Source organism: Heteronotia binoei, chromosome 5 (assembly GCF_032191835.1).
Source record: "Heteronotia binoei isolate CCM8104 ecotype False Entrance Well chromosome 5, APGP_CSIRO_Hbin_v1, whole genome shotgun sequence".
Lineage (NCBI taxonomy): Eukaryota > Metazoa > Chordata > Lepidosauria > Squamata > Gekkonidae > Heteronotia > Heteronotia binoei.
This window is the reverse complement of record NC_083227.1, coordinates 118,253,948-118,269,140: the sequence shown is the minus strand read 5'-3', so window position 1 is coordinate 118,269,140 and position 15,193 is coordinate 118,253,948. Positions and strand designations below refer to the sequence as shown.

The 15,193-nt window shown below is 49.3% G+C and overlaps 1 protein-coding gene across 1 annotated transcript in view; it reads left to right on the top strand.

The window, feature by feature from the left end:
* NIPAL4 (NIPA like domain containing 4) overlaps positions 1–15,193 on the top strand; it is a 63,638-nt gene that overhangs the window by 40,351 nt on the left and 8,094 nt on the right. Inside the window, exon 2 of the mRNA XM_060240244.1 lies at positions 10,722–10,970. Within this exon, the coding sequence (XP_060096227.1) occupies positions 10,722–10,970 (249 nt within the window). The remainder of the gene's footprint in view (positions 1–10,721; positions 10,971–15,193) is intronic.

The following is a 15,193-nucleotide window of genomic DNA, read 5'->3' as shown; positions in this document are numbered from 1 at the left end:
ACCTTGCGGAGACCTGGAACAACCAGCTCTTCACAGCTATTGACGAGTCGCTCCTTCATCCCCGCTCACTACTGGCACTGTGGTATACCCTGGAGCTACGATCTATGAAGTGGCGACTACGACGACTAGAGAGGCAGTGGCGACGTACTCCTGATGAAGTGACGAGAACATCTTATAGGTCATTAACAACCTTACCACAAGGTAAACAAAATATTAGGAAACTGGAAATAGGCTGAGAGGCTTTTGCGAATTTTTTCGCAGATAAGGTCTCGTCACTCCGATATGACTTGCCCGCCACACTTGATACAGTGAGTGAACTCGAGGCACCGAGCATGTCTTCTGGTCCATTTTTGGATTCCTTCACTCCACTCAGTCTGAAAGAAGTCAACAGGACCCTTCTCACTGTGCGCCCTACCACCTGTGGGTTGGATCCGTGCCCGCCTTGGCTGGTCAAAACCAGCCAGGCGACGCTATGTGAACCATTACAGGTGATTATCAACTGATCCCTTTTAGAGGGGATCTTTCCCACACCTCTGAAAGAGGCTGTGGTACGCCCCCTTTTAAAAAAGTCAACTGCAAACCTGGCCGAATTGGCGAACTATTGGCCGGTGTCAAACTTACCCTTTTGGGGTAAGGTTATAGAGTGGGCTGTGGCGACTCAGTTTCAAGGGTTCCTGGATGACACATCTGCACTGGATCCATTCCAGTCCAGCTTTCGTCCAGGTCATGGGATGGAGATAGTTTTGGTTGCCCTCATGGATGACCTCCTGCGACATCTGGATCAAGGCGGCTCAGTAGTGCTGTTGTTGTTAGAACTGTCAGCCACATTTGATACGGTTGACCACCAGCTACTGTCTAGCCGCCTTACTGACGTGGAGATTTGAGGATCTGCCTTGCAATGGCTGGTCTCTTTCCTCCAAGGTCGGGGACAAAGGGTGGTGATAGGGGAAGAATCGTTCTGGAGGCACCTAGTCATCTATGGTGTGCCACAAGGGGTAGTTCTGTCCCTGATGTTATTTAACATCTACATGCACCCCCTTGCCCAGATTGTCAGGAGGTATGTGCTGGGGTGTCACCAATATGTGGATGTCACCCAGCTCTATCTATTGATGGGTGGCTGATCTGGCTGCGTCCCAGACAACTTAGACCTGGCATTACAAGCCATTACACCTTGGCTCAGACTGAGTCAACTGAAGTTGAATCCGACAAAGATGGAGGTTCTCTATCTGAGCTGCGGTGGTCCAGGAAGGGAGATCCCCTTGCTGGCTTTTAATGGGGTGCCACTAATTTCAACCCCGAAGGTCAAGAGCCTGGGAGTGCTCCTGGAGTCCTCCTTGTCTATGGAGGCACAGGTAGCAACCACTGTCAAGTCCGCCTTTTTCCATCTGCAGCCAGTATGACAGTTGGCCCCTTTTCTGGAGCACTGTGACTTAGCAATGGTGATCCATGCTATGGTCACCTCGAGAATAGACTACTGTAATGCCCTCTACATGGGGCTGCCTTTGACTCTGACTCGGAGACTACAGCTAGTGCAGAATGCTGTAGCACAGTTGTTAATGGAACTCCCGAGATGGGAGCACATTCAACCAGTGCTGAAAGAGCTGCACTGGCTGCCTATTGTGTTCCAAGTCCGTTTCAAAGTGCTAGTATTGACCTTTAAAGCCCTTTATGGCCGAGGACCTGTCTATCTAAGGGACTGCCTTTCCCCATATGTTCCCCAGAGAGCACTGCGTTCAGGAACTAAAAATCTATTGTCCATCCCTGGACCAAGGGAGGCCAGATTGGACTTTGCACAGGCCAGGGCCTTCTCAGTGGCAGCACCAATGCTGTGGAATGCGCTCGAGGCCATAAGAGCTCTGCGGGATCTCTCCCAATTCCGCAGAGCTCGTAAAACTGAACTTTTTAAACAGGCCTATAACAACTAGGGGAGAAGGCTGCCGCTTTTATGCTACTTGGCAACTCCACCAGAAGGAACACCAACAGATAAATTGTATACTCTGTATAGCATCAATACTTTGTTTAATTTGTTTTAAATTATAACTGACTGTCCTATTGTTTTATATTTGAAATTGAGATGTTGGTTTTTATATGATTGTTAGCTGCCCTGAGTCCATTTAGAATGGGCAGGATATAAATGGAAAGTAAAGAAAATAAATAAAATAAAATAAAATAAAATAAATGGTTATTGTTTTTATTTAATATGGTAATCATCCATCTACAAGCATACTACAAGACTGGGTTACATTGGAATTATACTACTGATTTAATAGGGTTTATTTGGACAGAATTGTATATTTGTATATAGATTGTATTGAAGATAATCAATTTTATTGAAGATAATCTATTTTATATAGATTGATCTTTTTCATGTTGTCAAGCACTGGTGCCTCTCTCAACCTACTGTTTTTAGCACACAGTTCTTCCCAAGAGACAGACAAAAACTATTTATCCTGTAAATATCTTCTGTTAAGCAAGCATTTTTCCATAGTCAATGCAATAAATAGGGTGGGGCATCCAATATACAGTAGGGTTGCAGAAATCCGAAACAAAACAGAAATCTAAAAAAAACACATAAGCATGAACATGACATGTTAAACGATGCAGAAATTACGTAGTTGGACAATACATGCAGGTAGTGCACAGTGTACACAATATCATAGTCCACAGTCTCTTCCCTTTATTAGAGCTTTCCTCCTGAATGATTTGGTTATAATAAAGTCACATTACCTTAGTAAAAATATCCTTCTGAATAATTCAGTTCTACATAATTTGTGAAATACCAGTTGAGTGAGAAACTTCCTGATTTTACCAGGCAGGCCATTTCATATGCTGGGAGCAACAGTAGACAATGCATGTGCATGGGCAGTTTTTGATCATTCTTGCTTATTTACAGAGTGGCACCTGCAGAAGGCCTTGCTCAGCTGAGTGAAGCTTAGAGTTACCAATCCCCAGTTGGAAGTGGGGGATGCCCTGGTTCGGAGCCCCTCCCCCACTTCAGGGCTATCAGAAAGCAGGGGGAATGGGCATAGGGTCTCCATAGGGTATAATGAAGAATCAATCTGGGGGTATCTGGGACTCTGGGGAAGCTGTATTTTGAGCTAGAGGCACCAAATTTTCAGCATAGCTACTGGTGCCTCTCTCTTGTTTCATTTCGAAAAGATTGGGCCAGGGTGTCCAATTTTATGAGCCCCAAAAGAAGGTGCCTTCATCCATTTTTTCCAGTGATGAGAAGGTATTTAAAGGACTGTGGCCCCTTTAAATGTGATGACCAGCTCATCCTAAATTCACTTTGGAGTTCAATCATGCTTCTTCCCTCCCCTCTCCCAGAGCCTCCTGGTAAGTCCTCCACCAGCTTGTCTGACTCACCTGGCAATCCTAGTGATGCTGTAATTGTCATGCCTGCCCCTGCTGACTCAGAGCAGGTGCCTGCTTCTGACCCCGCCCCTGCTGTGCAGATGCCTTCAGCAACAGAGGACGTAAGTCCTGAAGGAGCCAGCCAGCAGCAGGGGCCACCTGAAACCAATCTGGCCACACCAGGTACTAGCTCATCTCCCCCAGACTCACCAACACCTGGGGCCCGCCTGCGCGAGAGGAGACGCCTGGAATTCAGGAACAGGCGTAGAGAGGCGCGCATGCGGGCTAGAAGAGATCTGAGCCCGGAGTTCTAACGAGCCAATTAGCCAGCAGTATATCTGGGATCCTGGCCTCAGGCCAAACTGTGCTGGCAACAAGCGAACACCCTTGGATGTGTCTGCGTCTCGCACCCCTTGCTTCGGACAGAACCTGTGCATTCCTGACCCGGCCTGACTCATAGACTGGTATTCTGGACTCTGGCTTTGCTTATCGGACTGGCTTAGGTATCGTTTGATCTCGGCTTTGCTTCCCGGCTTCTGACTCTCGGCTCTGTTTCCCGGCTTCTGACTTTCGGCTCGGCTCCCCGGTTTCTGACTCTCGGCTTCCCTGACCAAGCTTCCGTCTCACCCTCCAGCCTGCCTGTTTACGTTATCAATCAACTGGACTGTTTTACGACCACTCCCTGTGCTTCGCCTGAGCTGTCTGCGAGAGGTCCTGGCTCGTTGCCAGGACGATAGCAGCCGCAGCTTCGTGTCAGAGACTCGGGCCGTGACAGCTTGCCAGCACCCAAAACTCACCAGGCACGCTCATGACGGACCAAGCGGCAGAAGGCATGGACCCCTTGCCGGGGCTCCTAGACCAGGTGCAGCAATTAACCCAAGCGGTGATTACTCTGCAGCAGCAGACTGCGTCCAATGCCGTGGCCTTGGCTGCCGCCGCCGCTCCCCGCTCTCGCTGCCCGGTGAGCATTCCTGAGAAATTCGCAGGAAACCTGGAAGAGTTCCCTGCCTTCCTCGCCCAGTGTGAACTATACATGGAGATAAGGCAGGGCGACTTCCCTACAGACAAAACAAAAGTCTGTTTTATCCTGAGCCTGCTTAAAGGGCCAGCGGCCAAGTGGGCCACTCCTCTGCTGCTAGAGCCCTCGCCGCTGCTAGCAGACTACACACGGTTCAAGGCACACTTCCAGGCCGCCTATGCCAACCCTGTGCGTGCTGAGACAGCTAATCGCAAGATACGGGCTCTGCACCAAGGCCAGAACTCTGTGTCTCAGTATACCACAGAGTTCCAGCTGCTGGCTCAAGACCTGGCCTGGAATGAAGCTGCCTTGGTGGACCAGTACACTGAAGGCCTCTCGGATGCCGTCCTGGACGAACTGGCACGCACCGACCGCCCAGCCGCCCTCCAGGACCTGATCCTGCTGTGTCTACGCATTGATGGGCGACTGCAAGGTCGGCGCCAGAGGCAGAAGAGGGGCGCTACTCCAACAAGGCCCCCCCCGGCGGCTCCCGTTCCAGGTACCCCAGCTTTACCGCCGGCTGTAGAACCCATGCAGCTGGGCGGCGCCCGCCCTCGCCTGACCCCCGAGGAGAAGAACCGACGGCGCACCCACAACCTGTGCCTGTATTGTGGAGGGGACGGGCATTTTGCAAGCTCCTGCCCGGCCAAATCAAAGCGCACCCCGAGCTCCGCTGCCTCGGTAAAAGGCCAGCCCCAGGTCTAGCCGGATCTCCTGGCCTGGGGCACTCCTTGAGGTCCTCTAGCTCCGTCCATCCACCACCCACCCCGTTCCTGGTCCCGATCCGCCTGCAGCTTCCCGACGACCGGTGGATCTTCGTCCATGCCATGTTGGACTCAGGGGCTGCCTGCTGCTACATGGACAGCCACTTTGCCAAGGAGCATGGCGTCCCCGTTCGGGAAAAGGGAACTCCTACACTGGTCGAGGCAGTGGATGGTCGTCTGCTGCGTTCGGGGCCGGTCCGCCACGAAACTCTACCACTCGTTTTGTGGGTCCAACAGCGCCAAGGGAAGCAGACCTTCGATTTGGCCCGCATGCCACGCTTCCCTGTTATCTTGGGCCTGTCCTGGCTGCAAGCCCACAACCCCCATGTGGACTGGGTGCAACGTGAACTGAGTTTTTCGAGTACCCTCGCACCCTGTTCCCCGCTACCACCCGACTCGACTCAGGTGCCGCCTGTCAACCAACCCGGTTCCCCACGCACCACCAGCCTCCTGGGGGCCGCCACCACACTCCCAACTCCCTACCAGGAGTTCGCGGACGTCTTCAATGAGAAGGAAGCAGACCAGCTTCCCCCACATCGGCCCTACGATTGCGCCATCGACCTGGTGCCCGGCGCTCCGCTACCCGCAGGCCGCCTGTACCCCATGGCAGACCCGGAACTGGCTGCCCTCCGGGAGTACTTGGACAAGAACTTGGCCCGAGGGTTCATTAGACCCTCCACCTCGCCCCTGTCTTCACCTGTCCTGTTCGTTAAGAAGAAGACCGGGGACCTGCGACTCTGCAACGACTACCGGGCCCTCAATAAGATTACCATTCGGAACCGCTACCCGCTCCCACTGATCCCTGAGCTCCTCGACCGCGTCAAAGGGGCCACGATCTACACCAAGCTCGACCTTCGCGGGGCCTACAACTTGGTTCGTATCAAAGCCGGGGATGAGTGGAAGACCGCTTTTGGCACCAGGTATGGCCAATACGAACATCTGGTCATGCCCTTTGGGCTCACCAATGCCCCCGCCGTCTTCCAACATTTTATGAATGACGTTTTCCGTGACCTGCTAGACCGGTTCCTGATCATTTATTTAGATGACATCTTGGTCTACTCTGCATCCGAACAGGAGCACATCCACCACGTCCGCCAGGTGCTACAGCGACTCCGAGCCAATCGCCTGTATGCCAAGCTGGAGAAATGTGCTTTCCACCTCCAGTCCGTTGAGTTCCTGGGGCACATCATTTCCCCCCAGGGAACCCAGATGGATCCGCGGAAGGTCGACGCCATCCTTCAATGGCAGGCCCCTCGAAGTCGGAAGGACATCCAGCGCCTCCTGGGCTTCGCCAATTATTACAGGCAATTCATCGCGGGCTACGCCGACCTCACCAAGCCCTTGACCAGACTCCTCCGACCGAAGGAGCCCTTTCAATGGACCCCCGAAGCCGACCGGGCCTTCCGCCAGCTCAAGCAGAGTTTTTCCTCCAGTCCCCTTCTGCGGTACCCTGACCCGAGCTTGCCCTTCATGGTGGAAGCAGACGCCTCCAATGTGGCCCTCGGAGCCGTGCTCTCCCAGCGGGACGAGCCTAGCCAGCCATGGCAGCCCTGCGCCTACTACTCCCGGCAGCTCTCGGCTGCCGAACGCAATTACACCATTTGGGAGAGAGAGCTCCTGGCTATCAAGGTGGCCTTTGAGGTCTGGCGCCACCACCTTGAGGGGGCCAGGCATCCGGTCCAAGTCTTCACCGACCATCGTAACCTGGAACATTTGCAGACCACCCGCCGGCTGAACCAGCGGCAGATCCGGTGGTCCCTGTTCTTCTCACGATTTGACTTTACCATCACCTACGTCCCGCACTCCCAGAACCAGAGAGCCGACGCTCTGTCCCGCCGGCCGGACTATAACACCTCTAGTGCCACCGAAGCCCCCAGGGCTAGTATTCTGCCACCCTCGGTCTTTGCCGCCACTCTGACCGCACCCGCCCTGGTGGCCGAGATACAGGCCAGCCAAGACACCGACCCGTGGGCGCAGAAACACCTGCAGGAACCGCAGCAAGACCCTGCCGGAGAACTATCCACCCGGGATGGGCTGCTCTACCATCGGGAGCAGTTGTACGTCCCTCCCGGGCCTCTCCGATCCCGCATCCTCCGGCTGGCCCACGATGCCCCCCCGGCTGGGCACTTCGGGCAGCACAAGACCGCCCATCTGTTGACCCGGGACTTCTGGTGGCCTCGCGTCCGAGCGGACGTTAGTCGCTACGTGGCGTCTTGCGAGGTCTGCCGCCGAGCCAAGAACGTACCGGCCAAGCCCTCCGGTCTCCTGCAACCCCTGCCGACTCCCGCCGGTCCCTGGGACGTGGTGTCCATGGACTTTATCGTAGACCTGCCACGATCCCAGGGCCACACCTGCATTTTCGTTGTGGTGGACCTGTTCACCAAAATGGCCCACTTCGTCCCCTGTGCCAGAGTACCATCCGGGCCGGAGACTGCCCAGCTGTACCTAAACCACGTCTTCCGCCTGCACGGGTTACCCACACAGGTCATCTCGGATCGGGGCCCACAATTCACATCCCGCTTTTGGCAGGCCTTCCAGCACGGTTTGGGGACAGAACTACACCTGTCTTCCGCCTACCATCCCCAGACCGACGGGCAGACCGAGCGGACCAACGCCACCTTGGAGCAGTACTTGCGCTGCTATACCAGCTATCAGCAAGACAACTGGGCCACTCTGCTACCCCTGGCAGAGTTCGCGTATAACAACGCAGTCCACAGCTCTACGCGGACCACGCCGTTTGCCGCCAACTATGGACTGCACCCCCGATTCTTCCCTCCGCTCGGCCCCTCCGCCAACGTTCCCGCAGCCACCGACCGACTTGAGGAACTCCACGCGCTCCACGCCCTCCTGCGCACCCAGCTCCAGCGCGCCAAGGACGCTTACAAACTGGCCGCGGACCGACATCGCCAGGACGGAGCCCCCCTCAAGGTCGGAGATTCTGTCTGGCTCTCGACCCGGTACCTCCGGACTCCTGGCCGGTCCTCCAAGCTAACCGATCGGTTCATCGGGCCCTTCCCCGTAGAGGCGCAAGTCAACCCCGTGGCATTCCGCCTACGCCTTCCGGCCCACCTCCGGATACACCCCGTATTCCACCGCTCCCTCCTCCAACCAGCGGCAGCGCCGGACCCAAACAGGGACGTTCCACCACCGCCTCCACCACCGGTGCTGGTGGACGATGAGGAAGAGTTTGAAGTCCACCAGATCCTAGACTCCCGGCTGCACCGAGGTCAACTCCAGTACCTGGTGGACTGGGAAGGCTACCCTCCCGAGGATCGCTCCTGGGAACCGGCTGCCCACCTGCATACCCCTGACCTGCTCCGGCAGTTTCATGAGGCCTACCCAGATAAGCCAGGCGGCTTGGATGAGGGGGGGCCTGCGGGGGGGGATAGTGTCATGCCTGCCCCTGCTGACTCAGAGCAGGTGCCTGCTTCTGACCCCGCCCCTGCTGTGCAGATGCCTTCAGCAACAGAGGACGTAAGTCCTGAAGGAGCCAGCCAGCAGCAGGGGCCACCTGAAACCAATCTGGCCACACCAGGTACTAGCTCATCTCCCCCAGACTCACCAACACCTGGGGCCCGCCTGCGCGAGAGGAGACGCCTGGAATTCAGGAACAGGCGTAGAGAGGCGCGCATGCGGGCTAGAAGAGATCTGAGCCCGGAGTTCTAACGAGCCAATTAGCCAGCAGTATATCTGGGATCCTGGCCTCAGGCCAAACTGTGCTGGCAACAAGCGAACACCCTTGGATGTGTCTGCGTCTCGCACCCCTTGCTTCGGACAGAACCTGTGCATTCCTGACCCGGCCTGACTCATAGACTGGTATTCTGGACTCTGGCTTTGCTTATCGGACTGGCTTAGGTATCGTTTGATCTCGGCTTTGCTTCCCGGCTTCTGACTCTCGGCTCTGTTTCCCGGCTTCTGACTTTCGGCTCGGCTCCCCGGTTTCTGACTCTCGGCTTCCCTGACCAAGCTTCCGTCTCACCCTCCAGCCTGCCTGTTTACGTTATCAATCAACTGGACTGTTTTACGACCACTCCCTGTGCTTCGCCTGAGCTGTCTGCGAGAGGTCCTGGCTCGTTGCCAGGACGATAGCAGCCGCAGCTTCGTGTCAGAGACTCGGGCCGTGACAGTAATGGTGGAGCATGGGGGAGATATGATATCCTGCAATCTCCCCCATGCTGTGTCCTGCAGATACAATGGCCCAAGGCAATAAAAGGCTTTTTATAATGGCTAATCTGTAACTGAATTACTATTTCCTGTATATATAATTGTTGCTGACATATGGCCAGATACATCTGTGGCCTTCCAAAAAATTATGTCATTCAGTTCCAGATTGGAATATTCCATTTTGGGTCCTATATTAATTGTTTATTGATTAACAAATGTAACAGGGACTTTGTTGTATGTTGTAATTTGTACTATTTGATCTCTGAAGAAGGCTTCTGCAAGCCAAAATGCATCAGGTCATATACGGTTCTTTTATGTGCATTTGTCACTTTGATGGGTTTAGGCCTGGAGACATGCTTGGCCAGTCCATCACCTTTACCCTCAGCTTCTTTAGCAAGGCAGTGGTCATTTTGGAGGCGTGTTTGGGGTCATCATGTTGGAATACTGCCCTGCGGCCCAGTCTCCAAAGGGAGGGGATTATGCTCTGCTTCAGTATGTCATAGTACATGTTGGCATTCATGGTTCCCTCAATGAATTGTAACTCTCCAGTGCCAGCAGCACTCATACAGCCCCAGACCATTTATACAAACTGTAGACTCACTACTTTACATTGTAGCCAAGTGTCATTTCTTCAGTGTTGTCACATGAAAAGATATACTTAAATATTTAGAAAATGTGAGGGGGTGTACTCACTTCTGTGACATACTGTGTGTGTGTGTATATATACCCTGTTGAGTCCATAAATTTCCCACCACTGCCATTCTACAAATCTCCCACCTCTCTTCAGGTCACCCAGATCTGTGGTAAACCAGAGAGTTGGGTTCCACTCCAAGGATTGAAGAGTTTGATAAAGTGTAACCATATCAATAGCTACGAGCTTCATATTCCAAGCTTCCATATCAATCTCAACACAGTATGTGTTTGAAATCCTAAAATTCCCTAGATTTACATCAAAACTGTAAAATTGCTATTCCTGAAATTCCCTAGATTTACATCAAAACTGTAAAACTGCTATTCCTGAAATTCCCTAGATTTACATCAAAACTGTAAAACTGCTATTGGGTTATACATCTAAAGAAACAAAAAAAATCATTTAAATCTGCTGGCCAGCAGAACGAAGATAGAATGATTAGTAAAAATTTAGAACAGGAGGCAGAAGTGAGAAACAGTGCTGGTGTCTTCAGAGTTTTGGGGTGCCATTTTTCACATGCCTGTCTTTGAAACAGCCTAAATACAAGAACTTTATTATTACATTTACGACGAAATTCTTGAAATTATAAATTGGTGAAGATTTAGAAATCACAAGGAAGGGGGAAAGAATAATGATTCCCTGAGAGATGGTGGGCTAGACAGAGCCACAGAAACATTTATTCATTAAAATCTTAATCTTCATTATCTCCCCTTCCTTCTTATGTTCTCAGGTTCTTTGTTGACCCTGACTTGCTTGTCTTGGCAGGCAGTCTGTCAGGTCATTGGGAATGCTAGCCCAACAATCTCACCTCAAGAAAATCTTACTTTGGATGCTGACTGGATGGTGCAAGTAGAAAACAAATATGGTTTCTACATCGGCTTGGCTCTGGCCATCTTCTCCAGCTTTCTCATTGGCAGCAGTGTCATCCTCAAGAAGAAAGGACTGCTACGGTTAGTGGAGAAAGGAGGCACCAGGGCAGGTATGATTTACTTGTCTGCAAAGGTGGGAATAGAAACTATTTTAGATGTAGGGCTTTTCCCCATTCTCATTTTCCTCTCTTGTGAGTTCCTGTTGTTACAGGGCGGGGGGGGGGGGAGATCCTGTTCCACACATATTTTTCAATTTGAAACTACATTATTTTATGTCTAGAATAAAAACCTGCCGTTTAAACTTGCAGTTTATGCTAGATCTGCAGTTAATGCCAGACATAAAACAATGTAATATAGAATCAGCCACTAGAGAGAGCAAAACACGTGCAGAACAGACCCACACACTCTCTGCTTCCAAAGCCACAGGAACAGACAAGCAAGCAAAATGAGAATGTGGAAAAGCCTGTAGTGGAGGTTTGGCTTTGAGCCACTGACTGTTTTGTGGGCCATTCACACATTATTCCCTGGGCCAATCCCTGTTTTCCATCAAGCATACTCCACAGGGAACTGATAATGCTGATAAGTTTGCCTGCATGGTGCATGTATGTTTGCTACATTCACATTTCATATTTTATGATGTACCCATAAAATATGTTAGCTGTACACCTAAAAATATGAGTGATGTAATGAAGAGACAGAGATTTCATCTTTACTAGTATTGTTCAAGAGGAATTGTTCCATAAGCCTTTCAACCTGTACTTTCAGCAGAGGAGGAGAGCGGGTAATAGGTCTGGGGAAGAGGGGGATGCGAGTGATTGGATGCATTGTCTTTTGTGGGTATAAATATTTTAAAGCAACAAAAGTGTTTTCTTGTGAATTGGCATATAAAAGTTGTACCCATGAAGAGAGTGCAGTGAAAACTACAAGTGAAGGGGCAGAGTGTGGGGGAGGGTTGTATGTGTTAAGTTTCTGAATGCTAGGAAGAGCTTATATACTAGACACTCAAGCACTACCAAAGGTGTACAGACTGTACTTCTTTGGAAGGAGTACTAGTCGGGCAGAGTACTTTCTACTGTTGTAAACAGTCACTTTCATTTTAAAGCTAAGATTTGTTACCCCTCAACACTTGTATTCTGCTCCCTATAAGTTGAGTTAGTGTGAGCTCGCAGTTTTTTTAGCCTCCAGTTCACAAATTTTCCTCTTAGCTCAGGAAGGATGGCCCCAGAACAAACTAATTTATGCAGAAGCCAAATTGCTTGCTCACAACTTTCATGCCAATAGCTCACGAAGTAGAATTTTTGTTCACCAGGCTCCACAGCCTAGAGGGAGCATTTGTTATGAGTGATTTAATTCAGAATTGATCCTCTCCTTTTGTCCACACATTATGTGGACAAAGAAATATAGGCTAACCAATGAAATACAGGTTAACCAAATGACCCTATTATTTTGTCCATGCATTACATATTATGATACTGTATAATCATAATACTACTGATATCTGGCTGAATTGAGGTTTCAGCTGCCAGCTTCCTGCTTACCACAGTTGTGTTTCCTGCTTGCGCAGCTATAGTTTATACAATGGAAATGTGAAATTCTATGAGCAAACCAGTATCTCACATGCTTGCTCAGTACTGCATGTCTCTGAAGTGTGTAGACCAACCCCAACTCCAATGGAAAAGCATTGTGTTTGCAATTACAAATTATATGGAACTTATATCTATGGTTCATTAACAAATGCTGCAGTGAGGTGATGGAGCATACATGTGCTACAGTCTTATGCAAGCTGTCTACTCCCTATTTAGCCACAGAAGAATCATTGCAACCCAGACTGAATTTGTGTGGGTGCTATTGTTCTGTGGGACAAGTTTGTTGCATGTTCATTCTCTTTATCCGCTCATCTGATCTCTCCATCTAGGCTTTCAGCCCTGATTTGTTTTCACGGTGCCTTCTTTCTTGCATTTTAACATTCTTTTGAGTCTGACAGGCAAGGAGAGGTGGTGGTTCCTGTTCTGCTGGTATAATTGTAATCTGAAACCTTTCCTGCTTCTTTAAAAATGTGGAACAGCATCAGGTTAAAAATGTGGAACAGCATCAGCATCATGATAATCATATTCAGTGATCCATGTTGCCAAGGTTTTTATCTTCCTTATTGTCAGATTGTAAAGAATAACAACAGATATATCTGTTGCTAAAACAAAGGTCTTGTCATACATTCATAAACCAGTTATCAGTTAGCTGCCAGTTACTGAGTCAGAACTAATTCCATATGACTAATGACCATTCGTATTTTTATATAGTCACCTGATTTAGGTATACTTTATTTATGAAAAATGGCATGGTATTGCTAAATATATATTACTAAATAAGTTAGTAATCTAAGCAGCCTCACAAATGATTGATTGCTTCAGAATCTGCCTCACCAATGGACATGAGCCTATTTGATGATGGGAACATTTATGATATGTATCACCTGAATGATCAGTTGGTTATTTCTGAAGTTGATACAGTCCTTAAGAGAAAAAAAAATCATTAATTCATTGCCACAGACTTCCCAGTGATCACTCTATAATTGTATGGTTGTGTTCTTCTGCAAGTGCCAAATTATGTCAATTTCAGTGGAATCAGCCAAATAAAGTTTGGTTCTTACTTGGTGAATGTAGTGGCAGTTGTATGTTTAGCACTGCAGGTAAATGGCAACCAGTCTTGTCTCCCTGACATGTGAATCCATGTTATATCTGTACATCTGTTGCATGCAGGCATTAACATTTTAATAGCACTGTCAAACTATTTATTAACTAAAGTGTCATCCTCTTCCTTTCAAATTGATTAATTAAACAATTAAAAGTAAATGCATGGTGCACATCATCAGCATTCAGGGGCCCTTTGCAAAATATTGAAGGAAGGATGAGATTATTTACAGTTAAGCTAATAAAAACCAGTTCTTTGTAAGACTACCATTTATTATTCCCTGGTCATTTCCATACAGGCTCTTTCCTGCAGGTTCAATGCTACTGGATAACAGGGTTTTTTTCCTGCTTCCCCACAGCATCATGTACCTCCTGTGGTTGCAGAAAAACTTGGATTAATGGCTCTGTTGTGGACCATTTCTGCAGTAGTGCAAAACCCTGCATTGGCATTCTTAAATATTTGAAGTTTGCAAAATTCTCTGCACAATTTTTTGCCTCCCCAGGAGTAGCATCAAAGTCAGTGCCTCCTTACCCCATGTTTTCCAAATCCCCATTTTTCACAATGTTTTTCTCTCTTTGGATCTCAACTTTTTTCCCCCAGTGAGGAAGTCTTGTATTCGGACTTATTTTCCCACCATGCCACCATTTGGGGTCATCAGTGATGCCTGTTCTCCCCACCTACTGCCCTCCCTCCCCCTGGTTGCCCTGGAGACACCCACCATTAATAAAACCAACAATACTAATTGCATTACAAGGCAATTTTGTCCTTTACATTACATGAAGTTTCTGTCCAAGTGAAAGCATATACATGCATGAGAATGGCAAGTTACTTACACATCATTAAAACTACAAAAAGCAGGATGGAAAATAAGGGCCACGTTTAAAAAGCACACCGCAAGCTAAGGACCCTTTAAATGTGGGTCCTTTCCCATTCCCTTGCCTTTAAGTGACAGTACGAGGGCTTTTTTTGAACAGGAACACACAGGAACACAGTTCCGACTGGCTTGGCATCAGGGAGTGTGGCCTAATATACAAATGAGCTTCTGCTGGGCTTTTTCTACAAAAATGCCCTATGCTAACCAATGGTGATGTCAGGGGGTGTGGCCTAATATGAAAATGAGTTTCTGCTAGGCTTTTTCTAGAAAAAAGGCCCTGGACAGTACCATGCAGGATGGAAAAGGAGGGTGGAAATCAGTGCTCTGGAAGTTTTTTAAGAGAGAGAAAGTCTGCTTGGCTGCTCATTCTAGCACTGTGGCTTAGTTGGTTAAAGTGTCTGTCTAGTAAACAAGAGATCCTGGGACTGAATCCCAGATGAGGGGGAGAGAAATGTCATATTCCCGCCCAACATTTTTGCAAATACATGATTTAAAGGCACCATGATCCTGTTAAACAACTTCGGAGTTGTGTGCATTTAAAGGGATCTTGATCCCTGCAAAGCTCCTCTTTTATTTTGCAAACTGATATCATCTGAAAGGAGAAGAGCAATGAAAGAAATGGTATGAAATCTTTTTGTAGTAAGGCATGTTTTGTCACCGTACCAGCCAGCTCTGACGCAAATCACTATGTACTGTGTTAAGCAAATGTTATGTCTCTGCTCCATTGGTGACCTCTGACTACAGTTATTAGGCTATAGTATTCTTAAATGA